General features: G+C 34.2%; 6 protein-coding genes and 1 long non-coding RNA gene across 8 annotated transcripts in view; 2 read left to right on the top strand and 5 right to left on the bottom strand.

The window, feature by feature from the left end:
- Positions 1-1,357, bottom strand: part of LOC100177523 (beta-2 adrenergic receptor) — a 3,620-nt gene extending 2,263 nt beyond the window's left edge. Inside the window, exon 1 of the mRNA XM_026840754.1 lies at positions 143-1,357. Within this exon, the coding sequence (XP_026696555.1) occupies positions 143-773 (631 nt within the window). The 5' untranslated portion in view covers positions 774-1,357. The remainder of the gene's footprint in view (positions 1-142) is intronic.
- Positions 1,358-1,471: 114 nt separating this feature from the next.
- Positions 1,472-8,479, bottom strand: LOC100179174 (serine-rich adhesin for platelets). The gene is made up of 12 exons (XM_002122876.5): positions 8,304-8,479; positions 8,057-8,235; positions 7,870-7,979; positions 7,539-7,671; positions 7,126-7,317; positions 6,595-6,678; positions 6,095-6,305; positions 5,524-5,667; positions 4,797-4,836; positions 3,561-4,106; positions 2,989-3,231; positions 1,472-2,346 (listed from the first exon to the last, which is right to left on the bottom strand). Exons 2-12 carry the CDS (start codon positions 8,184-8,186, stop codon positions 2,185-2,187), a joined length of 1,995 nt encoding a protein of 664 aa, XP_002122912.1. The 5' UTR covers positions 8,187-8,235; positions 8,304-8,479; the 3' UTR covers positions 1,472-2,184.
- A 1,477-nt stretch (positions 8,480-9,956) lies between these two features.
- LOC100179872 (beta-1,3-galactosyltransferase 1-like) lies at positions 9,957-12,585 on the bottom strand. Its single transcript, XM_002121847.2, has 4 exons — positions 11,648-12,585; positions 10,982-11,238; positions 10,622-10,850; positions 9,957-10,542 (listed from the first exon to the last, which is right to left on the bottom strand). Exons 1-4 carry the CDS (start codon positions 11,722-11,724, stop codon positions 9,957-9,959), a joined length of 1,149 nt encoding a protein of 382 aa, XP_002121883.2. The 5' UTR covers positions 11,725-12,585.
- Positions 12,586-12,686: 101 nt separating this feature from the next.
- LOC100182210 (probable U3 small nucleolar RNA-associated protein 11) lies at positions 12,687-15,635 on the top strand. The gene is made up of 6 exons (XM_026840581.1): positions 12,687-12,832; positions 13,059-13,223; positions 13,900-14,019; positions 14,561-14,674; positions 14,736-14,846; positions 14,933-15,635. The coding sequence occupies exons 1-6, from the start codon at positions 12,776-12,778 to the stop codon at positions 15,020-15,022; spliced, it is 657 nt and encodes a 218-aa protein (XP_026696382.1). The 5' UTR covers positions 12,687-12,775; the 3' UTR covers positions 15,023-15,635.
- LOC100181506 (maleylacetoacetate isomerase-like) lies at positions 14,590-16,185 on the bottom strand. Of its 2 annotated transcripts, XR_003397556.1 has the most exons (5): positions 15,884-16,185; positions 15,628-15,796; positions 15,219-15,410; positions 14,934-15,156; positions 14,590-14,847 (listed from the first exon to the last, which is right to left on the bottom strand). XR_003397556.1 is itself a non-coding variant. In XM_026840582.1 (4 exons), exons 1-4 carry the CDS (start codon positions 16,024-16,026, stop codon positions 15,019-15,021), a joined length of 642 nt encoding a protein of 213 aa, XP_026696383.1. In that variant the 5' UTR covers positions 16,027-16,185; the 3' UTR covers positions 14,651-15,018. The 2 variants fall into 2 exon arrangements, 1 of the variants encoding a protein (XP_026696383.1); XM_026840582.1 differs by having other exon boundaries at positions 14,651-15,156.
- A 551-nt stretch (positions 16,186-16,736) lies between these two features.
- LOC104265387 lies at positions 16,737-17,578 on the top strand. The gene is made up of 2 exons (XR_717124.3): positions 16,737-17,169; positions 17,261-17,578. It is a non-coding gene; the product is annotated as an uncharacterized LOC104265387 (long non-coding RNA).
- Positions 17,376-21,669, bottom strand: LOC100183873 (DDB1- and CUL4-associated factor 13). The gene is made up of 11 exons (XM_002121534.5): positions 21,562-21,669; positions 21,177-21,295; positions 20,588-20,787; positions 20,146-20,340; positions 19,470-19,786; positions 19,212-19,337; positions 18,833-18,937; positions 18,626-18,698; positions 18,252-18,346; positions 17,922-17,990; positions 17,376-17,666 (listed from the first exon to the last, which is right to left on the bottom strand). The coding sequence occupies exons 2-11, from the start codon at positions 21,244-21,246 to the stop codon at positions 17,576-17,578; spliced, it is 1,341 nt and encodes a 446-aa protein (XP_002121570.1). The 5' UTR covers positions 21,247-21,295; positions 21,562-21,669; the 3' UTR covers positions 17,376-17,575.
- Between the last annotated feature and the right edge of the window lie 327 nt (positions 21,670-21,996).

Here is a 21,996-nt window from a genome sequence, read left to right as displayed (position 1 = left end):
ACAAAAGTTTCTAATGATTCCTATTAAAGATAAAGCGTTCTAGNTCATCTGTATATGGTTATCTACTCGGTAATAAAGGTGTTTTAGGATCACACGCTTTAAATGCTATGTGGCAATACTGCAATAGTAAACTTCCTCTTACCGATGATGAATCTTGCTCTAGGACGAGTCATTTTTGTTGCGTATTTAAATGGCATCGTGATAGCTACGAAACGGTCGAGGGATATTGCACACAGAGTTCCGATGCTTGCAGTTACACTCAGCACGTCAATAGAGGTCCAAACGTCGCACCAAAAGAAGCCTAAACTCCATTTAAAGTCTCCAATAACATAATGACTCCACATTGGTAGTACTATCGTGCCCATTAACAAATCCGCAGAAGCAAGGCTTATAATAAACATATTCGGGATAGTTCGGAGCTGCCTGAATAGGATCGCAGTAAAAATGACTATTAAGTTTCCAAGAACTGTCACAGTGCATATGCTCCCAAGTAGTATAGACAGCCCCACTTTATAAGCAATGTTTGATCCGTTTGTTTCATTCTCGATGTTCGGAAATAATTCGCTTACATTTGGCAGTCCTTGGGTCGTGAAATTGGTTAAGTAAAGCTGTCTATTCGTTGCAGTTGTGGTGTTCCTTGCTTCTGCGCTCTTTGCAAATGACAAGCAAATGAGAATTATGGTATGAGTGAAAATAAATCCTTGTTTGTTGCTTTGGAATCCTTGTGGTTGTTGTTTGCCGATACTCTTCTTCGTAAAACGTAACATTTTCATCAAGTTACTTCTTTTTAGAGTTTCCAATCTCTTCGCGGCATCACCACTATACGAATAATTAATCCGAAAAAAGAATCGGTAAATCTTTGCTTACAAATAAGTACTAAAGGCCTTGAACGCTACGGTTAACACCAACGTTAATCCCCGCTGCAATTGGCATTACACTGTTGATTGTTGGCCCCATACTCGAAAAATTCATTCTTTATTTTGTTTAATCGTGCACCGAGAAAGTAAACCCGCGATTTCAAGTCAATAGAAGTTTTTTTTAAGTCGTACTTAAATAGAGATCGAAAGTATTTGCATTGGGTCAGTCGTCCTTTATACCTCAATCGAATCAATCAAAATGTTTGCTCAAACAATCAAGAGCTAACATATCTGACGACTTTCATCTGTGCTTTTTTTATAACTGCTGGTTTAACTCAAAAATTATCGAGTAACATTAAACCAGGGTTTTAAACTATCGACTCATGTCCGCCATCAAACCAACCCAACAAAAATACAAATCAATGTCGTTAATATACGAATTAACACTTTAAAAAACAGAAAAATATAATAACTTATAATAAAGTTTATTTTTGCCACAAATTTGGTTTAGTATACACTTGATATAAGTGCTATCGACTCCTACATAAATGTCCAACCCACAAATAAACCATTAATAGTCTAACTATGATCTAACACTAGAAAACATAACACAATTTAAACAACACTGATTTTATTACCCCAAAACGAGCAGCGTTTTTCCAAGCAAGTGCATTTAATGAAACAGTGGTATAAGGTTTTCACAATGGCGTATGTTTTACCAATTTATGCCGGTCTTGGTTATGTACTGGGTATGGATATGAGTTCAGGATGAAAACTACAGCGACTGCCGACTAGACCTATAAGCACATACGAGCAAGGCTTCATGAAAAAAATACTCTCTAACAAAAGCGGTTCGAAATTAGGTCTGAAAAACAGTAGCATTACAAATGAATAAGCAACGAAAATAAAAACATATGCCACTAATTTGTTAAGAATTCAGGAATTGGTAATTCAAATTCGATGCCGTGCGAATAGGAAACTTAGATGTGTAAGAAAACTTAGGATATATCACGAATCCATGCAAAGCCACAATGAACACTAAGCACCTCAACTTATCAAGAAATTCTTATGTAGTTACCCAGGTTTAACCATGGGCATTAAAACATAAATTTCACAGATACTGGGTAATTTGAAAGTTGTACAATGTAAAAAATGCAACTTGTATTAGGCTTACAAATTTTTAAATCCTTTGTAATATCAATACAGAAAAAGTAAAACAAGAACAAAAAAAATACAATGAGCAACAAACGAATATTAATCGACAAACAACCATGGAATGTCATCCATGTAGTTGTTATAGCAACGAATCTTTCCAAATCAGACAGCGTTAAATTTCAACTTCAATATCTTCCTCTGTCTCAACTTGAATCTTGAGTTTTTTCTCTTTTATAAAAAGTCCACTCTTTTGTTCTTTCAAATGCTGACGGTTTTCCTTCTTCTGACGCTGTTTTAACCACTTGGCAAACCTACGAGCTTGTCGTTGTCGTCTCTACAAATGTTTTGATGTCAGAATAATTACTTTTCTGCTGATGTTGCTACTAAGCATGATATATTTTCCAGCAACTGATCTTCTGACGTAAAATATAACCAACATTTCTTTTATCCGCAATGTGGCAGACTTTGTCATGTTAATCTCGCAAAATTTTTACTTGTATAAGCACTAAGAGTTTAATTATTGGTAAATTTTTCTATAAATAGATACAAAAAATATAGCAATACTAATACTAGAATACAAGAGATTTAAATTAAAAAAAAGTTATTTTTTTTAAAGTTTTTATTATTACAGCCTTATAGGATTACATAAAAGCAAACTTGGCATAGATCATATTTGCTCTGTATGTTTGCTTAGTAACCTTTAACGCTGAGGGTTAAACAGAAAGTCATGTGATGCCAAACCATTATTTAATGATTATGTAACTAGCAACACACACAAAGCTATGTTTTCTAAGAACTGCACGAGACAATATTTCAAATAAACCAAAAATACTTAGTATAGTTTTATCCGCACATAACTAACAATTAAGTAGCAAAACTAAAAAATACAAATAAAATAACTTTAGCCGCACTTATTACTTATTAGTATAATGAAGAGGCAATAAAAAAAATAAACAACACCCCCACATAAACATACCCGGTGTTCCTTTTGAGTTTGCGAAACTGCAGCCGGTATATTTCCGTCGCTGTTACTTCTTCTAAGATTGCTCTCTACTGCCACCTCCTGGTCGGCGGCTTTAGTTGGAGACTCGTTTCTGTGCGTGTTGAGATAACCAAGTACCTTCGATAGCTTGTGGTTGTCGATATCATCCACTGACATTCGGAAGGGAATGTTATTTTTATGGGGAACGCCGATTATTCTGATAATATCCAGCTGCTCCTGTGAAAAATGAAAGCATTCAGTCTACTTTGAATTGAGTGTAACATAACCTTTATAATTTATTCTAATACTTCCTCTATTTTATCTGATATATACATTATACATATATATACAAACTTTCATTTTTATAAATCACATTAACACACTCTATGAATTTAAACAAAATGTAAGTGTCAGGCTTGGGCAAAGTATTTGGCTCTCAGGGACAAGTTTAGTTTTTTAATAAGAGATCACCTGTTAAAAACTTTTTAAAAAATTAACTTTGAATACGGTACAGTGAAATATAAAAATATATTTTTACACACCAGATTTGTTCTAAATAAACAAACCTGTAAACCCATGGTCTTGGTTATTCTCCCACTAAGCTCCTCAATGAATCGAGCTCTCTCTTCCTTTGACATCAGATTCCAATCTTTAAGATCTGTTTTCATTACTAAGGTATCATCCTCAGTGTTGGGTGTGGAGGTACATTGCTCCTCGGGAGAATTGTCAAAATCAAGCAAGTTTTCTGTATCGGCCACATCATCGCGTATCACTGTGGTATCATCACTCTCCGCATACTCAACTTGCATCTCTGCGGATGCATTGTCTATAGTTGCATCCTCCTCTGGGAGGAGCGTTCCTGCTCCCAGTTGATCTTCCGTGAAAAAACTTTCATTCTCGTTTCCGAAGATCATTGTCACAAGGTCAAGCTTGTCGGCTCCAACTTCGAGGTCCAGATCCGGGAGCTCAGTTCCATCAAGGACGTCCGATAAGTCCGGGAGATTGGCTTCCAATACAGACGATGCGTCATCACCAGACACCGAGTCAGTTTCATCTCTTATGCTTTGTTGGAAGTCCAAGTCAAAGCTGCCACTACTTGATTCTTCGGGGTTCTGTTTAATTGCATAAACATTTAAGCTTCAACAAACAGTGACTAAGTCAAAAATGAAGGAAGTTGTAAAAAAAATGAAAAAAATTTAATTCAGAAAATCGAAAGTGGGGGTTCATTAAAATAAAACAGAAAAAATTATGATTTTATTTAAAGAGCTGATACATATACAGAATACAGCCCAGCTCTTTGTTTATGAATGCATAATGAAGTAATTCTGTAATGTGCATCCCTAGAAACTGCAAACAAATGGTTCTTCTTTCCATTATGTTGGCACAGGACCGTGGCGCAAAAGTACAATCTCAATGCATATTACCTTAATTAATTATTCATAATAGAAATCGTCCTTTAAAGATTTTGTTCGATAAATCATTCAAGCAAGACATAGAGGGTTCAATGGAACATAATGGTCATATTGCCACAGGGCTTTTATTCATATGATAATATCTGCTTTTAATTATGGTTGCGCAAAGCATAATAAAGCTGTTTGTCTACTTTAAAATATTGTTGCAAAAGTCCCTTTCTGTTTCTTGCTTTTTATAGATATCTCTAATAAATAAGCCCAGTGCAGATGAAATATAAAACCATATAAACTACACTTCACCATACACCAGCTGTCATGTACAACATTAACAGGGTAATTAGGCATCTAACTTGTTTGTTTTCAATATAAAACAATCAATAGAATCAATACCTTGGATTCTGTGGCTCCACGGATTTGACGTTTCTTTAATCTGATTAAAGTATTTGAGAACAATTAAATGTAACATATAGAAACAAATTTATACATTGTAACTAAAGGAGTGGCTTAACAGTATGTTTGATTAATATGCTGTTTGAAGATAAATAAAGGTGGGGCAATGGCAGGCATTATAGTCTTGAAGGATAACAATGAACGTGAAATTGTGCAAACATATGCAGTATAATAACCACTGCTCTATAGGAACACATTAGTACACAAGAAAAAACTTAAAAAACATAAAAAATTATCAACAAATTATTTATTATTATAATATTCCTATTTTACCACTATAATAACAACAACAATGAGATGACAACATAAGACATAGAATCACCCGACATATCATGAATTATGTGCTCTTATTTCCGTTAATTTATAGAAACAAAGCTATGGTTATTTAATCACACGCAATCAATGTTACTACAATCCCTGATTGGCCATACTGTGTTATGTATTGTAAACCAATTTGGTTTTATCAAAAGCAGAATTAAAATGAGATCTTTTGTAAAAACAGAAATGTAATCATGCCATAATAAAGTAGCCACAGTACATTAGCAGGGTTAATGAGCTTTTGGTGTTCGGCAAATAGGTCTACTAATTTACATTAGGAAAACTTGGAAAGCAGATTTATTATTAATGAGCACATGGCGGGAGAAAATGAAAATTCAACTTTGTTTACCTGTTCCTCTCAGTAGAGGCAGTGGAACAGCTTGGTCCGATATCGGAATGAGCGTCACAGTTCGAGATGTCATTTTGTGGCTCGCTGCAGTCAAAGTCGAGTTCGCTGATAGAGTCTGGCCAATCTCCATTTGGGAAAGGGGTCCTGAAATATTTATAAGTTTCATTAATGGATCAATGGGGTATAGCTAGAAGACTCGATGGAATTAAATTAAAAAAGGTTTGGATACTTTGTTTACACTTAGCAAGCTATGGAATCACAGACAACAAATGTTATTAGGAAACTATTTAAAAAAACTAATATTGAATCAATTTGAATGTTTGATTGATTACAACACCAGTCTCACCAGTTATAAGTAAACAGTGGTTTAATAAACTATATATAAGCCATAAAACAGTATTATAAACATGTGGAAGAAGTTTTAATTGGTAAATATATGCCCACAATTAATTAGAATACATCTAACATACTTTCTAACGGTTTTTAGTGAATGTTTCACATCAAAATTTAAAAATAAAAATTGAAAACTTTAGTAAGAGGCCATTGCTTCTTTGTAAACTTTAACTCTTACCTGCAGCTTATGCTTCCTTCTTCAAGAAGGCTGAAAATATTGGTTGAAAACCCCGAGTCACCGTCTATTGCACCATATGAGTCGGAAAATAACGAGTCACCATCAAAAAATGATGAGTCATCAGTCATACTGAAGAAAGCAAGATCTGCTGAGTCGAGGTCGGAACTTGCAATTGACGCACAACCAGATGTTGGACTAGAATGATGGTTTGCTGCAAATATGACACACTAAGTAACATACACACAAACATGACACACTAAGTTTCATACATGGTAACTATTAAGTGAGCACAAAGTGTGTGAAACAGAACAGCCGGGTTTAAACGACTGCCTTGCTCGCCGCGCAAGGGTAGATATGAAAAGGGTACATTTATTAACATGACAACATTTTTTTATTTTTACCTTAAAATACTTTCTAATTTCTTTCACCTTGAATAAAACAAAATAAATAGACATTGTATCATAAAATAATAAAAAAACGGTAAAGAGAAGAAAATGCACCTGATGTGAATGAGTAGCGATGATGATGGTGTAAGCGAGTGTAGCGATCGGGGATCGACCTTGAATCCCATGGACTTACAGATTCTGTGTATAATATTTCATGTCATTATTTGTAAAAACTAAACAGTTGTTATTTTATTACAGTGGGAAGCATAAAGCTGTATTATCAAAATTGAACTAATTTAGATGAAGCAGTATTATTGATTACCTACATATTTAATATTGATTGAAAATATTGGAATTTCATTATTTGAAAGCCAGACATTACACACAACATCTATTTAAGAAAACCTGGAGAAGTTTGGCAATGAACAAAATACAATATTTTAATATTACAATACTTAAAACTATATATTGGGCTTAAACACAATAAAATTAAACATTCCGAGACAAACATGTAAATATAACAATAACAAGGACACCACACATTTAAGTACCTCTTCTCCATGTAATGTCTACAAAAAAGCATAGCTCAATGGTGAAGTATTTATAAGCACTCGACTATGAAACACTGAACAACAATAATCCAACCTGGTAAAACGTTGTTGTATTTGTTGATGTTGCACAAACTTCCCGCTGATCTTTTTGATGCGGCAGTTCTGTTGCCATAGTGACTATTCACATAATCATCAACATCATCCCATGGTAGTTTATCCTCTTCATGAGGTTGCCATGGAGACAACGCTGTTGTGTTTATGAGATTTAAGGTGCTGGTGATGCGTGCTGAAAAAAAACAATTATATATATATATATATATTTATATATTTATATATGTTAACATTAGTCATATGACAGTATGAGTATGAGAAAATGAGAAAATATGGTTTGTTTAAAGAAAAAACAATTAAAAATACGAAGTACAAAGAGAATGCAAATTATGTGTTCGATGCTTTGTTACTGAAATGTGTGAGTATCGTTAAATTTTATAATAATAGTTTACTGACCATGTGTGTCTATAGAGTTAGTTTTGTATGTTGAAGTGGTTTGTGTTCTTCGGATAATCGCTCGATTTCTTTCTCGTCGCATTCGAGCTGCGACTGAACCGTGACCAACACTGTTGTCATCCCAACTACCACCCTGGAAGTTCAAATTTTAACTTAATATTTGCTAATTTATTTCGAAAAGCTTAACATATTTAATGAAAAAAAAATAGAATGATTAAATATAATTTAAAATTTACTTTTATCTGTAAAAAGTTACGCTATAATCGATAAATTATTATAAAAGAGGGAGATAACGTGTTTTTGATAGGTAAACCAAATGCAAAATAAATACCGTGATTGGTGTCTTTCTGGAATGAGAGGACCTTCCATGATCCCTCGAGCACATGGGAGTATATTCATGTGAATTACTTGTGTTCGCTCTTTTTCGTTGAATTAAAGAACCTGGTATATATAATAGATCAATAGTTATAGTACGAAAACTAAATTTAAGTTTACAAAAACAGAAGCGGGGTGTTAACCTGTGCTGGTTCTTCTGGATGATGAGAGAGACCCGGGAAAAAATTGTAAGCTTGCGTGAGGGTGAGTTTGTGCTTTTCTTAACTTTTCGCTGCAACCTGAACCTGAAGCGACATCACATACAGTGTCCATGTCGGTAAGCTTATGAGCTTATCTGAACTTTCGTTTGTACATAACAGTGCTGAAAGAATAAAATACCCCCAAAAAATATGAGTAATTTCAAGTGTTTGTAGCGACAGAATAACATACTTAAACTTTAAAAGGTATACCGGGCAAATACAACCTAGCTTAATCTTTTAAAGTCGTGTAAGTAGCGATTGTCAAACTTTAGTAAATGAACTTTTAATGAACTAGCAACCAGACAAACACGACGCCCAGCCCAACAGCTTTTCCCGAGGAATCATTCATGTATGACGAACTTGCGGGAAATAACCAGTGTTTCCATTTCTGTACACGCAGTACTTGATTCATAACCACACGACACCAAAAGTTACGGCATAAACAAACCATTATTGCTTGTATTTATTGCAGCACAATTTATAATATTGAAAAAATACTGAAAAAGTTTATTCTTTTTCATAAACATAGAAAGTAAAACAGGTATCTATGGTATTATCACTGGTTACTTCCACTCTTCCAGAGTCGTAGAAACACCTACGGCTCCGGTTACTTCAGGTGCTCATAAACACAGATATTTCTATATGTGGTGCCACTTCGCTTACCGAAAAATAAGCTAGCATTTAAACTATAAAACATTTTTAATCGCATTGCATGAGTTTCCGAAAATACAAACGCTGTGGGCGTGTATCTGGTCAATTTTAAAGTATATACCAAGAAGTAAGACATAAGTCGCTTGGTGGAAACATAGAGTAAGCCCTTTAAAAGCATTTCAACAGGTGGCAGCAAAGCATATCAGCATCGAAGCACATAAAAATGATTTCTCTGAAATTTGCCAATCATAGCCTCCATGGTATTAGTTGCCGGTTTTACTATAGCCTACCCAGTGATGAGTAGTGTATTTCCTGTCGCCATCCTTTTACTCTAAATTGGCTGCATTTGAAAGATTGGCGTTTTACTTTTTCTGCCCAGTAAAATCAATGAGTAATCAGCAACCTAATACTTGGTACATAGTTAAAGTTTGGGTACGTAATAGCCATACAGATCGATTTTCGTCAAAAAGTGTTTCGTTGTTTTTGGAAGTGTCCCATTTGGAAGTAAACAAAGAACATTTAAAGAACTATAAAACCGTATCTTCACCACTTCCGCAGTCCATTGTAAAATGTTTAAAGACGATCAGGACGTTGGAATAATACGTGCTAAAGATGTTCCGTCTTTCCTCACCTTACTATACTATATAGTAAGGGTGGGAGAAGATGGGACACCTTTTTATTCCATTTCCTTGTCACATTTGGTAGCAAACAAAGAAAATTCAAATAATCATAGAACTGTATCATCCCTACTCCTATTATACCGTTGTTAATTGTTTAAAACACGATCTAAACATTTGATTATTACGTGCTAAAGGTGTCCCATCTTCCCCACCTTACTATATATGTCTTTTGTCACTTAACTAAAATCAAACCAGTGCACATGTTCAAAAACTAAAAAAACATTGTTTTTGGCTAAATAACATATAGCAGGGTGGGTGAAGATGGGACACCTTTAGCACAAAATATCTAAATATCCTGAACGTTTTTTAACAATTACTAACGGTCAATGGGAGTCGTGGGCATATAGTTTTATAATTTCTTGAAAGTTCTTTGTTTACTACTAAACGGGGCGGGAAAATAGAGGTAAAAAGTGTTCCGTTTTCCCCCACCCTACTATATATTTATATAATTAATAACATTTAACACCGAATAATTACCGTTTTGTCTAAATTCAATTAACCTGTCAACAATATCAGCAATTACACCAGTGTATTTTGGAATATACTATTTTTTCAACCATTGAGATGTGTACCCTGCGCATATTGTGTTCTCTGTGTTCTAAAGTGGTTTCAGATGTTTGATAATGTTGTGCGAAAGGATATTTGCGTCTCATAATGTTTCTATCGCCTTTGCCAAGTCGGTCTCTTACTATCCCAGTAAACCAAACGTCCTCAGTTCTCAACATTTCATGGACGCAGGTTAATTTGTATACGTCTTTAGCTATAGCCATTGGTATAACGTACATTGGACCGTTGCAAAACGTAGGGTATGTGCTTGGCGCATATTCCTCAATTGGGATGTAGTTTTTATGGCTTTTTCTGCGCATCGGTACATCCCGAACGCGATAATCTAGACCACATATCATAGGAAAATGTTCAAACACATTCTTCTCTCTTTCGTTCTCACACGCCAATAACTCGTCCAAAATGTCTTTGAGATTTTTCGATAACTCTAAGAAATCAACCGCTACATCATCGTCAGTCTTGCTAATAATAACTTGCGTTGATAGATTCTCATTGGCCCACTGTAGAAGAGCAAGTGTCTTGTATACCAAATTCCTATATACATATAAGTTATTTGAGTTGTACGTTTTAAATTTGTACCAACAAAAAATAACACTGCCTTATTGATACATACAGGTACGTATCCGGGTAGTCATAGAACAACACATCTTCGTGCTCCTCGGACTCTTTTATTATCTTCATATTCGTATTCTCTTCCGTTGATTTTCCGACAACGAATACATGTTTTATGGAAAGACCGTTCACAAATGAAACCGAACCCGATGTTTCTCTGATTATTTGTCTTGCGCGGAAGTTTGGTGCCGATGATACAACGAAGTTTACAAGCGAAATGGAAGTACTTTCTGTAAAATGTACGAAACTGTATAAGTATAGAATATCATTAGAAAATTATATGCACGTAAAAATACAACAGGCGTAATGGCCATTTATAACCGACTCAATCTTTATCCAACAGGCTATCAGTAAGGTTTACCTTTCAGTGCCATGCAGTTTTTCTCTTTGTCATAAGTAGAGTTCAGTTTGTGCTTAGTCGGCTCGGTTAGGTAGAGGAAATTTTTCTTGCATATTGGTGTATGAGTAGAGGACAAATTAGTAGTTTCCGACGTTGTTTCAACATGCAAGACTTCCGGCCGCATATTTAAAGTCCTTAAATGCATTTTCCGCTCGGTGGATTTTGTTGTAATAACCAATGGGCACAACGATTTTGTTTCTGCAGGTAAGGATTTGTACCTTAAACAAAACAAGAATATTTGCAGTGAGGATGACGCAAAATAAGGTATAACTTTAATAAGTATGTAACCTATGTAGATAATCAAATATAAATAACAAGTATAGGATGAGGGAAGATGGGACACCTTTTCATTCTATTTTCTCGTCCGATTTGGTAGTAAACAAAGAATATTAAAGAATTATAAAGCCGTATCCCCACGACTTCCACAGACCTTTATTATAGTTGTTTAAAACACGATCAGGTTATTTGGATATTATTTGCTAAAGGTGTTCCATCTTTTCCCACCCTACTATACTATACGACACAGAACAGCGAAATAATTTAACGTTAACAACTTTTAATCTAGTAATATACGCCAACTTAAATAAAAAACAATCTTTATTCACTAAGCATCAACTTTTTACTTACCGCCATATAAAATAAATTATTAACAGCAACAAACCAACTATAAACACAAATTTAGGAAGCTTTTTAGATATTCTCATAATTTCTAATGATCTACTTTTGTTTTGTATATGCTTCTTGTGTCTTGCTTATTACTAAACCGGCCGAAATGCAATAGAACATCCTCAGGAAATATCTCATATTGCATACCTATACCGTTTCACCACTGCGTTGTAGTTAAATGACAGCAAAATTCATAAATTATGTGTTTTGAAGAATAACTTCAGGTCCTGGATGTTCAAACTGACGTCTGACGAAGTCATGCTATAAAACAACTAAATAACAATATTACAAAAAAGTCAAGGTAAAAGTTTGATTGCACCGGAATTGCACCATAGTGATAAATATAATAAAACATCTATATACTCTGCCGATGATCGCTAGCAATGAACGGCTTTGACGCGAAAAGTAACGACTTTTGCTCAAACTGATTCGCTGTAAATTAAACCGTGGAGATATTTTTTAAAGTAATAATTGTAAAAGTGTATAGCCTATTATTTTATTCCAGGAAAACTTTATGGTAAATTTAGCGTAAAATTAGGGAAAACAGCGTTTGTTAAGGTGGTTTGCGACTATTGTTAAGACGTCTAGCCTATTTGTTTAGGTATTTGGCTATAGCCATATAGCCATTTACAACTTTCCACCAAACAAAACAGATATACCAGGCGATTTTACATTTGTCTGTAAACCCTTGGACCCCTTTAAATACCGCAGTACACCAGTGCTTCCAGTGCCTCCTGTTACTGTCGACTTTCCCAATTCTTTCACGTATTATCCCAGCAAACCAGGCGGTTTCGTTTGGCTTTTATTAGAGAATTGCATGTCTATTTAATTTATATTTGCCAGCTATATACTAGAACAATAACTGTTTATAGTTTAAGCAAAATGGAGTAAGATAATACATGGTTTAAAGTTTTAAACCAATTGCGACAATCATCGCTTTTGCTCGATTTTGGACACACAGTGGCCAAACATAGATACCTAAACAAATAAATAGGATTTACATGGTCACTACGTGCCCAATAGCGCGTTCTTTTGGATCAAGAAGTCACTAACGTAATAGCTTTATTAACGTTTATTTAGGTTAGGAAAATGTCGTTTGTAAAGGCCCAGAAAGCTCGCCAAAAGCCTCACAGAGAGCGAGGACAGGTAAAACGTTATAAAAACTGTTTTTATATATTATGTTTTATATATATTTATATGGGTAATTTTTAGTGCTGGTGAAAAATCTTCCACAAACGTTATCTGCATAACATACACCACTATTTCATAACACTTTTTACAAGCCTAATCTGTAACTCAGCTGGGGATACTTTACTAGTTCCATTTTATTATATAAAATGAAATTGCTACCAAGCCAACGTCTCAAAAACAGGTTTCTGGTAGAGAAGGTCTTGGACTGTTGGAAAAGAAGAAAGATTACAAATTGCGAGCACGAAGTTATAAAGAAAAAGAAAAACAACTCAAGGCGTTGCGAAAAATTGCGCAATCAAAAAATCCAGATGAATTTTACTTTGGAATGATCAAAACAAAATTAACGGTAAACATGTTAGACTGTTTAAATAACATGGAGCTATACAGAGAAGACGGAAATTTTTTTCCGCTAGGAGGCGATGACAAATTCGTTTCTCTATTTTATGGGGAGCAGTTAGTTTCACGGTTTATACACATAAGATATAAACCCTTAACACTAACCCCTAACCCCTAGCCCCCAACTCCTAACCCCAAACTCGCCAAACAAAAAAAACTTGAAAAAATATAAAAAAAAGTATTCCACTGTGCGGGACTCGAACCCGGTAAAAATGAAACAAAGAGAGTTTACGACCGCACGCAAACCGCTACACCACAGACTCGACGACACTAAACGTAACGAAAGAGCGTATATAACCGACCTAATGTGGGAAATATGTTCTTACTAGTGTTTTATGTATTTAGAAAGGTATTTTTATTATTTAATTAATTTGTTTCACACTTATTAACACTTTGTAGTGCTGTTTTGTTCGTTATTCCGTATTTTTTAATTTAAATAATTACCGCCTCTAGCGGAAAAAATTTTCCGTCTTCTTTGTATAGTCCCATGTGTTTAAATACCATTTCACCTTTTTGTTAACATGAATTATTTGTACTTGTAATTCTAACCATTCAATGTGTATAGTATATAACAAAAGTTGTTTCTCATACAAAATAAGTTAAATAACATTCTAAAATTATTACAGGATGGGGAACATGTGAAAGATTTTATACGTGAAGAACAAACTGCTACACCTGCTCAGAAAATGTTAATGGAGACTCAAGATTTGAATTATGTCAAGTGGAAACTGCAGATTGAAAAGAAGGTGTGAAAGTAGCATTTATGTGTTAAGAACTTGTTTATACTTGATTCAAGGCTATATTAGATACTTATATCTTAGCTTACACGACTATGGCTGCTCATGCCAATCAGATTTTCACTTTTATACAAACTTGGATTGGGGATTACCCACAACAGTGACCAGTGTATTAAGGAGATTTGGTGCAAACCTTGTCTGACTGGCATATGATATTGATATAGTAATTGACTAATTGTTATTGATGGTTAAATACTTTATTTTTAAATTTATAGGCCGGTTTAAGGCCTGTCGTTGGTACCATTGTTGTAGGCATATGTGTGAATGTGTCCTTCGGCAAGACACTGTAGAGGCAAAACCAGTGGTCATTAACAGTTTGCTAATTTATCAGCCATACAAAAAACATCCACAAAGTAACTTACATGGTAGCTCGTAAGTAGGCCTGAGGTGTATGAAACAAATCTTAAGTATTGAAAACCTACAATCTGCTGCCTGTAAATAATTATTTTGGCAACTTAATGTTGATTCGTGTATTCGATTGCTTTCTCAGAAAATTGAAAAATTAGAGAACAGAATTCATTTTGTTGATGGAACAACAAACAAACATATTCGATTTATTGATTCAAATGAAGAAATTCCATTGGAGAAACCCAAAACTAACACAGTAAGGATTTCATTGATAAATGAGTGGGCTTCCATGATTAAACTGTTGTTATTTTGCATAGGAGGGAACTGCAAGTAAACGTCTTGTAAGAGAAATTGAACAACGGAAAACCAGAGTAAAAGAACTGCAGGCAGTTGTAGACAAATTGACAATTCAAAAAATTTTGAGCACAGTAAGTGAAATCAGGATTTCAAAAAACTTTCTGTATACCTATTTCTTACCCTCATTTATATTAATTGTTTAATTTATGTTTTGTAGGATAAAGCTGTTAAAGATCGAGATTTGGTAAAACGAGAAGATGCAAGCTCTGCAGCTATTTATAAGTGGAAGCCACTCCGAAAACGCTAATTTTTATCTGGAGAATCAACTTGGTTGTTTGGATGTGCTGCCTTAAATGCTGGATGCTCTTCCAGTGTGGCATTGATGCGTGATATAATAGGAAATTGAGACATGTCAACTTTGAATCTAATTGCATTTCCAACCTGAAATGGTTTTACAATTCTTAAGTTGTTAAGGTGCAACAGAAAAATATCTTTTTTTATACCTGTGGTACAAGGAAGGCATCTGCCATTGTAATGTCGTCACCTACACAATATTTTCCAGCACAGTTTTGCAACATTTTTTCCAGTGCTTGAAAGCCAACATCGATCCAATATTTGCCCCAATCCATTCTTGTCTCACCTACTTTATTTAACACAGCAAGATTTTGAATAGGCTGGATACCTGAACCAATCATCTGTATATTGGTAAAATATGCTAATTTTAATTAGGGTAAATGTGACCTGAAGCTGAAGGAGTATTTAAATGCAGCAACTAAAGTTTTACAAATAGAATCTGATTCGTGTTATCTGGGGCTGAACATAATAACTTAAAAAAACTATATAGTTACAAATTTAAAGTAATGCTAGAAGCCTAGAACAGTATGCAACATCAAGAACCTTGTAGTGAAATACCTCGCAAATTTCTTTGACTTTTGCCTTTTTATATATATCATCTGGCAGTAGTGGAGCATCTTTGGATTTATATTTCTCTTCCAAAAACTCAATGATCGCAGCAGACTGAGTAATTACCACTTTATCATCCACAACCAATGCAGGTACTTGAGCCATGGGGTTCAGCTTTCTGCGATATTTTTTTGATAAGTGGTACCAGAGATAAAACCCTGTAGTCTAAGAAACACATTGCTTGCTATTTCCCTTGTGTACGTACTTGTAAGATTCCTGGTGTTGCTGACCGCCATCCTTTACCAAGTGAATTGGAATAGTTTCGTAATCAATGCTTTTTAGTGCAAGACAAATGCGAACTCTCCAGCTACACGAACTTCGAAAGTAAGAATACAACTTCAGCGACATTTTACGCTAGACTTAGAACTGTGGTGTGTACGACTACGTACAAGCGATCAATGTGTGTTGCCAGGTAGCGTTCTGCAGCAGCGCGTAACGATGAAAACTCGGTCGCCTGTTTTGGTGTTTACACGATATTACGTTACCATAGAACTTCTATGATGTCCATCACAGAAATAAAAAAGAATAGAACGCGCATCTCCAATGTCGGCAAAGGAGAGAGGTGATACACCTCTCTCTTTCGTGGGTCGTTCCCGTTTACTATTGTAGTCAATGGAATCGACGGCGTTTTACGTCGTTTTCTTCGTTTTTTTTACTTAATTTAAAGTTATAGGGTAAAACAACTATTTTCTAAACTATATATTTCAAACAAACCGTTTGTTTAAAGATTTTTAATTAAATTTATTAAATAAATAAATTTTCTAAACAAGTGGTAAACTGTAAGCGTTAACCTACTAAATAATTAAACTGGCTTAATAAACTTGATTAGTTGGTGTAGTTTTTGAAAAAAACAGCTAAAACCCGCCAAAAATACTATGCGCCTATCTTTTACAATGGAGACCAAGCGGAATGGGGACGGAGTTGGAGGTCGCGTGAATAGAAAAAAGAATACATCACGGTTTTGGGCAGTTGCGTGTTCTACTCTTTTTTATTTCTGTGTGTTCCATACACGGGATATTCAATCATGTGCTAAGATATCTATGCTGTGACTAAAATCGTCACGCTTCAGTAAATGGACGTGTTGCCGACAAATTTCCATTACAATTTATTACGAAATGCCTTTCACCTAGCTAAATCACTCAAAATGGGTAAAAATATCAAATTTGTAATAAAGCAGCCAAAAATGTTTAGCTTTGGAAATAACCTTTTTTTTGTTGTGAAAAAAAAAACAATTCTGATAAAGTAGTTTGATTTCGAAAAAACGTGTATCGCACTGTTGTGTAATTGACCAATTGACCATTTGCAATATTCTGCGCCGAAGAATGCAATGGATCGAATAGATACAACTTCTGACTTTTCCGAGCTGGAGTCCTTGAACGAATACAGTCAACACAACCTGCATCAACGGGTCCCTGTTGAAAGAATGGAAGTTAATATGAACGATGCCTACTATAACAGAAAGAGACGGAGTTCTTCTTTTAAGTGGAAATGGTAAATACACTGATGTTCACCTATTGCTACTTACTTTAGAAAGTTTTATTTTCGTCTACACGAATAAGACCTTACTATTTGTACTTTTTAGGGCCAACTGCTTTGCTGTGACCGTATACCTAATCGCAATCGCTACACCAAGTACAATGCTGTTTTACAGATATTTTTTGATGGAATGGCCATACCAATCTGTGTAATCGCTTTTATGGTATATTGCTTTATTCATGTTGTTTTAATGTTTAAGTTGTTGTAACACATTCTACATATTTAACAATGTTCATTAATCATATATTGCAAGACATGCCATTAAGATAAATACACATAATGTTGTTGGTAATACAGTATTTTATTATGTCAATGTTCTTCACTGTGTTGTTAATTGTAATAAAACTTTTGTTGTAACAATTTACTCTTGTGGTGGCAAAACAATGTGTTTTAATTTTTCTGGCACCCGTGGAACAGTCCCTGGCTTGCTGTTGGCTCTCAGATTTTGCTCTCTGCAAATGGTAATATACTGTTACGACAAAATCCAATGAAAAAGGTTTAAGTGGTAATAGTTCACCCTTAAATTCAATCGAATGAAAGTTAACACAAAATTTACACAAGTAACATGCAGCATGGATATTGGACATACCAATGCCTTGAATTCAGGGTTTTTAATTTTTGGTAGTAATTACCACAACAAATTACATCTTTTGAACATATTAAACATATTTGGAGAAATAAAATTGACTTTGATTTATTAAACTTACTTTTTCCGTTGAGAATCTTTTATCAATTTCTTTTCTTTCATAGCTTGATAAATAGTTTTAGGTACATGTCTGTAATATTCAGAGTTAGTACACCAAAAATATATTTGTTTGTATAAACGCAAATAAGTGTCAGTACATCACATATCAGATTTTAGCCACATTGCAAAAGAAGTTAATTATATTACAATATTATTAATTACCCATTCTCATTTATAGTTGTCTGAAATAATTTTTAAATATAGCACGCTCATAAATTATCCTGTTTAAAAAACTCTTTTAAATTATGTATCGCTGACTATCATGTATGAAATATTAAAATCTTTTTTTTACCTGTGGCGTGCAATTCTCTTTACTTGAGGATGGTAGGCATATTTCAGCTTTAATTTTTCATTATAATCAGCAGCTGCTTTTTCACGAGGCGTCATCTAAATTATTGAATAGGCAATATTAGATATAATCATATGTCAAAACATTGATTGGACTAAAGTATAGAAAACATTTTTTAAAAAGCATTACTTTTTTAAACAGTCACTAAATAAAATTGTAAAAAAGTTGCCTTAATTTACAATAATGCTTCTAATACACAATCCACAGTTTGATTTGAGATAACAAGTACATTCAATACACAAAGAATAATTTAGTGAATTGCCTAAGTAACAAATCATTAAAGTTAAAATTGATAACAAAACTCAGTCATATTTTACCCTTCCAAGTTTCTCTGATGCCCTTGCTTTCCACATTCGAATATTTGTTTCATCAGATCCAGATAAAATATACCTGAGTAAAACAGATAAAAATGTAGAGTTAAAAAAAAATTAAACCAGTTGAAACTATGCAGCAATTTTAATTGGTGGTTTTACTGATTTACAAATCAAATGCCACACAAATCTAAAACCAGCAATCTAATTTACCTGTTATCAGCTGACCACTTTACAGTAAATACGCGTTGCATTCGTTTTGTATGATACACTTCCCTACTATGACCAGTACCAGACACAGGAAATATTCGTATCGTCCTTAAAAAAATACAACATTCTTATTCACGTTACAAAAGTTAACAAAACAGTTTATTTACAGGCTATAAAGTTAAGAAATTGTATCTTAATATATGATGAAAGTAATAAAGTTGTATGAAATAGAGCACTTTTGTTATAACCAATAGCTTTGTTGCCCAACAGACAAAACCAAACATATTGATTCAAATACCTTATTATAGATATATATTACAAAAGAAAATGGGTATGGGTATTGTGTATGCAATTCTACATATTAACCTAAATATTGTCTTACCTATCGTAGCTCCCAGATACAAGTTCGCGACCAGTTGGTGAATAATCAACATCAAGCACAGCATCGGTGTGATCGGTGTGGACATTCAATGCAAAATCCAATTTTCTCATATCAAATGTATATAAGCTGCAAGTATTAAATAAATGGCATTGTCTATTATACAGCATTGGTAGTGATTTTCTATTCTGACAATGAGTAATAATTTCCCATTGATCGGATCTACACTTATAGTTCATGGACTTATTGGTAAATTCTTACTTATGGTCTTCATTGGCAGCAGTGAAATTGTATGCTTCCATGGGATTCCACACAGCAACATTACTTCGAAGTTTTAATGTTACTTTATTGAGAGGCACCGCAGCTCTAATGTCATAAAGTCTGATGCTTCGGTCAGAAACTGTGCTTATACACAGATTAGTTTCAACAGGATTAAACTTGACACTTTGAATTGAATCCATCCCCCATTTATAAACTCTGACAGGTTCTGAACGTTCCATATTCCAAATATCAACAGATTGTCCACATGTTGCATATATTGAATCCGTCCAATGGTGATCAACACCAGTATACAGGGACTAAATAAAAGTTTAACCTCTTATAAAATCCTTTCATATCTAAAAAATATCTTTCTCTTCATGTATACTGGTAAATGTTTGTTTTTTAAATACAATTATAATATAAAAGACTCAGTTAAACAGATGTTGAGTTTTGCATAAGAACAGAAACAAAAGAAAAAAACAAAAAACATGTTCTATTTTGTAACAGTAATATTCTGCCACATGACAGATGGCATACTATTACATCTCGAATGTAAAGGTCTAAGTTGCGTAAGATTTCCCTAAATTAACTTACTACACACAAAGGCTAATGCCACTGCATTTTTTATTATTAGTAAAGCAAATCAGTGTAAAGACATGGCCAAGAGCTCGATTACCTTAGCTACCACTGTGTTGATAGGAATGTCTCTTTCTTCACTGAGAGGATCTGAGTTCCAATGTTTTACTGTTTTATCATCACCAACTGATATGAACCTCTTTCCATCTGGTGAACATGCTAAACCTCTTACAAACCCAGTATGACCTTGTAATGTTCGGATACATTGCCTGTTAGTGAGATTCCATTGACGTATCTAAAAAGAGCAATAAATTAGGTTGTAATTAAAATTACTATAATATATATTAATATATATATATATATTAATATATATATATATATAATATTATAAACGAAAGACAGCACATTAGTGACCACTAAGTTAGAGGAATTTAATGACTATTATCCTTCTGTGACAAAAATGAAGGAATAAAAAGGCAATAAGTTAAAAATCAGCATATGTCATAATGGATGGATTATTTAAAAACATAAGTATTCCGGACCTCTCCATCACAGGATCCCGAAAATAAATAACTCAATCTCTTTCTATGTTTACATAAGCAGCAAACACCGTCACGGTGTCCATCTAGTGAAGCTAGAAACGGTTTAGCAAAGACTCTGTCAAGTTTCGTAGCATTCAAAGCTCTCATATACTCTCTTGGAGCCTCAAAGGGGTGGAGGACAGGGTTGTAGTTGCGGAAAACTGCAATGAAAATTCATGTTAGGGTAGGTTCTATGAATAAACCTTATAACTTGCTTTATATTTGCACAGGCAAAAAAGCGACAGTCGTTATTAACACAGATATTCTGTTCATACATCGTGTGCCAGCATACGAGTTACCCCTAGGTAGCTTTGTCAGTGATTGCTTTTCTATATGGCAGACAACCCATTAGTGACCACTAGGTTGGAGCAATTGCAATTAAGTGTCTTGCCCAAGGACACATACGTCCATAACGGTAGCAACCGCGAACCTTGAAACAACAATCGCTGGGTTAAAGGCGGGCATGCTAACCACTGTGTCGTGGCGCTGTTCGTACCTATTTATACCATACTTTAAAGTTTTTAGAGAATATATTAGAAATACACCTCACCTTTGTGTATGTCACGTTTAGTTTCTCGCAGGTAATCATCAGGGTTTCTAGATAGAACTTTTACCTTCATGGTTTGATGGTTACGTATGTAATATTTTGTAGATCAGAGAAATAAGTTTCTACAAAAAATCAAGCAAAGTTATTAAATAAAAACCACATACACATGTTTTTCAAGATTTTATTTGGATTTATTAATTGCATGAATATTTTTTATACAGTCGAATGTATAGGATAAATAAAATCGCATTATATTCTAGATTAAAACACGTTGTATGGCCGTGTTATACTGTATACACTCGTAAAAGAAAAAAAGTCCAAAGTCGATTTACGTTTAGTACCTTAAAAATCACAAAAGTAAATAAAACGATTACACGTGCAAACTTACCACTTTAATTTGAGATGTACATTATACAAACTACAGTACACCACACGGCACACATGCGGCTCTTTATATATCTATGTTGCTGTATAGAGGGCGCCCCAATTACAACAACAAGAGAGCCAAGCTCTAATGAGAGAGCGCGTTTAAAAAAAATAAAATTGTGGCCTAACAACATATGTTGATTATAGCCTAATTTCCAGAGTTAAACAATATATACATTCACAAATAATCCTAGACTATATTTTAGTCAACTAAACAGTTCAATGTTGCATTTCTAATATGTTTATACCTCTACTGCCCACGTGCGGAATGATTCAAGCGGTTTCAGATTCGTTTAAACTAAGAAAAAAACAACACATTAAATACGTTGCACGTGGTTGTTTATTCGTTAATACTGAAAGCGAGCAAGATCAAAATTTACATAAAGTAGATTGAAAC

The sequence above is a fragment of the Ciona intestinalis genome, chromosome 2, assembly GCF_000224145.3.
Source record: "Ciona intestinalis chromosome 2, KH, whole genome shotgun sequence".
NCBI lineage: Eukaryota > Metazoa > Chordata > Ascidiacea > Phlebobranchia > Cionidae > Ciona > Ciona intestinalis.
The sequence above is the reverse complement of the archived record's forward strand: the minus strand, read 5'-3'. Positions and strand labels throughout refer to the sequence as shown.

Bases quoted from the DNA above. Each gene is read 5' to 3' on its own strand.
- LOC100179872 (XM_002121847.2), bottom strand. From the start codon at position 11,724: ATGAGAATATCTAAAAAGCTTCCTAAATTTGTGTTTATAGTTGGTTTG. The intron at 11,239-11,647 runs GTAAGTAAAAAG...GTTTTGTTTAAG, and splicing joins ATAATTTATTTTATATGGCG to GTACAAATCCTTACCTGCAG. The intron at 10,851-10,981 runs GTAAACCTTACT...TACATTTTACAG, and splicing joins AAACTGCATGGCACTGAAAG to AAAGTACTTCCATTTCGCTT.
- LOC100183873 (XM_002121534.5), bottom strand. From the start codon at position 21,246: ATGAAGGTAAAAGTTCTATCTAGAAACCCTGATGATTACCTGCGAGAA. The intron at 20,788-21,176 runs GTGAGGTGTATT...TTTTCATTGCAG, and splicing joins TAAACGTGACATACACAAAG to TTTTCCGCAACTACAACCCT. The intron at 17,991-18,251 runs GTAAAAAAAAGA...TGAATATTACAG, and splicing joins AAGAGAATTGCACGCCACAG to ACATGTACCTAAAACTATTT.
- LOC100179174 (XM_002122876.5), bottom strand. From the start codon at position 8,186: ATGGACACTGTATGTGATGTCGCTTCAGGTTCAGGTTGCAGCGAAAAG. The intron at 5,668-6,094 runs GTAAGAGTTAAA...TAAATATTTCAG, and splicing joins GAAGGAAGCATAAGCTGCAG to GACCCCTTTCCCAAATGGAG. The intron at 4,107-4,796 runs GTATTGATTCTA...GCAATTAAACAG, and splicing joins GTGGAGCCACAGAATCCAAG to AACCCCGAAGAATCAAGTAG.
- LOC100181506 (XM_026840582.1), bottom strand. From the start codon at position 16,026: ATGTCGCTGAAGTTGTATTCTTACTTTCGAAGTTCGTGTAGCTGGAGA. The intron at 15,411-15,627 runs GTATTTCACTAC...ACCAATATACAG, and splicing joins AAGTCAAAGAAATTTGCGAG to ATGATTGGTTCAGGTATCCA. The intron at 15,157-15,218 runs GTATAAAAAAAG...AAACCATTTCAG, and splicing joins ATGCCTTCCTTGTACCACAG to GTTGGAAATGCAATTAGATT.
- LOC100182210 (XM_026840581.1), top strand. From the start codon at position 12,776: ATGTCGTTTGTAAAGGCCCAGAAAGCTCGCCAAAAGCCTCACAGAGAG. The intron at 13,224-13,899 runs GTAAACATGTTA...AAATTATTACAG, and splicing joins TGATCAAAACAAAATTAACG to GATGGGGAACATGTGAAAGA. The intron at 14,020-14,560 runs GTGTGAAAGTAG...TTGCTTTCTCAG, and splicing joins AACTGCAGATTGAAAAGAAG to AAAATTGAAAAATTAGAGAA.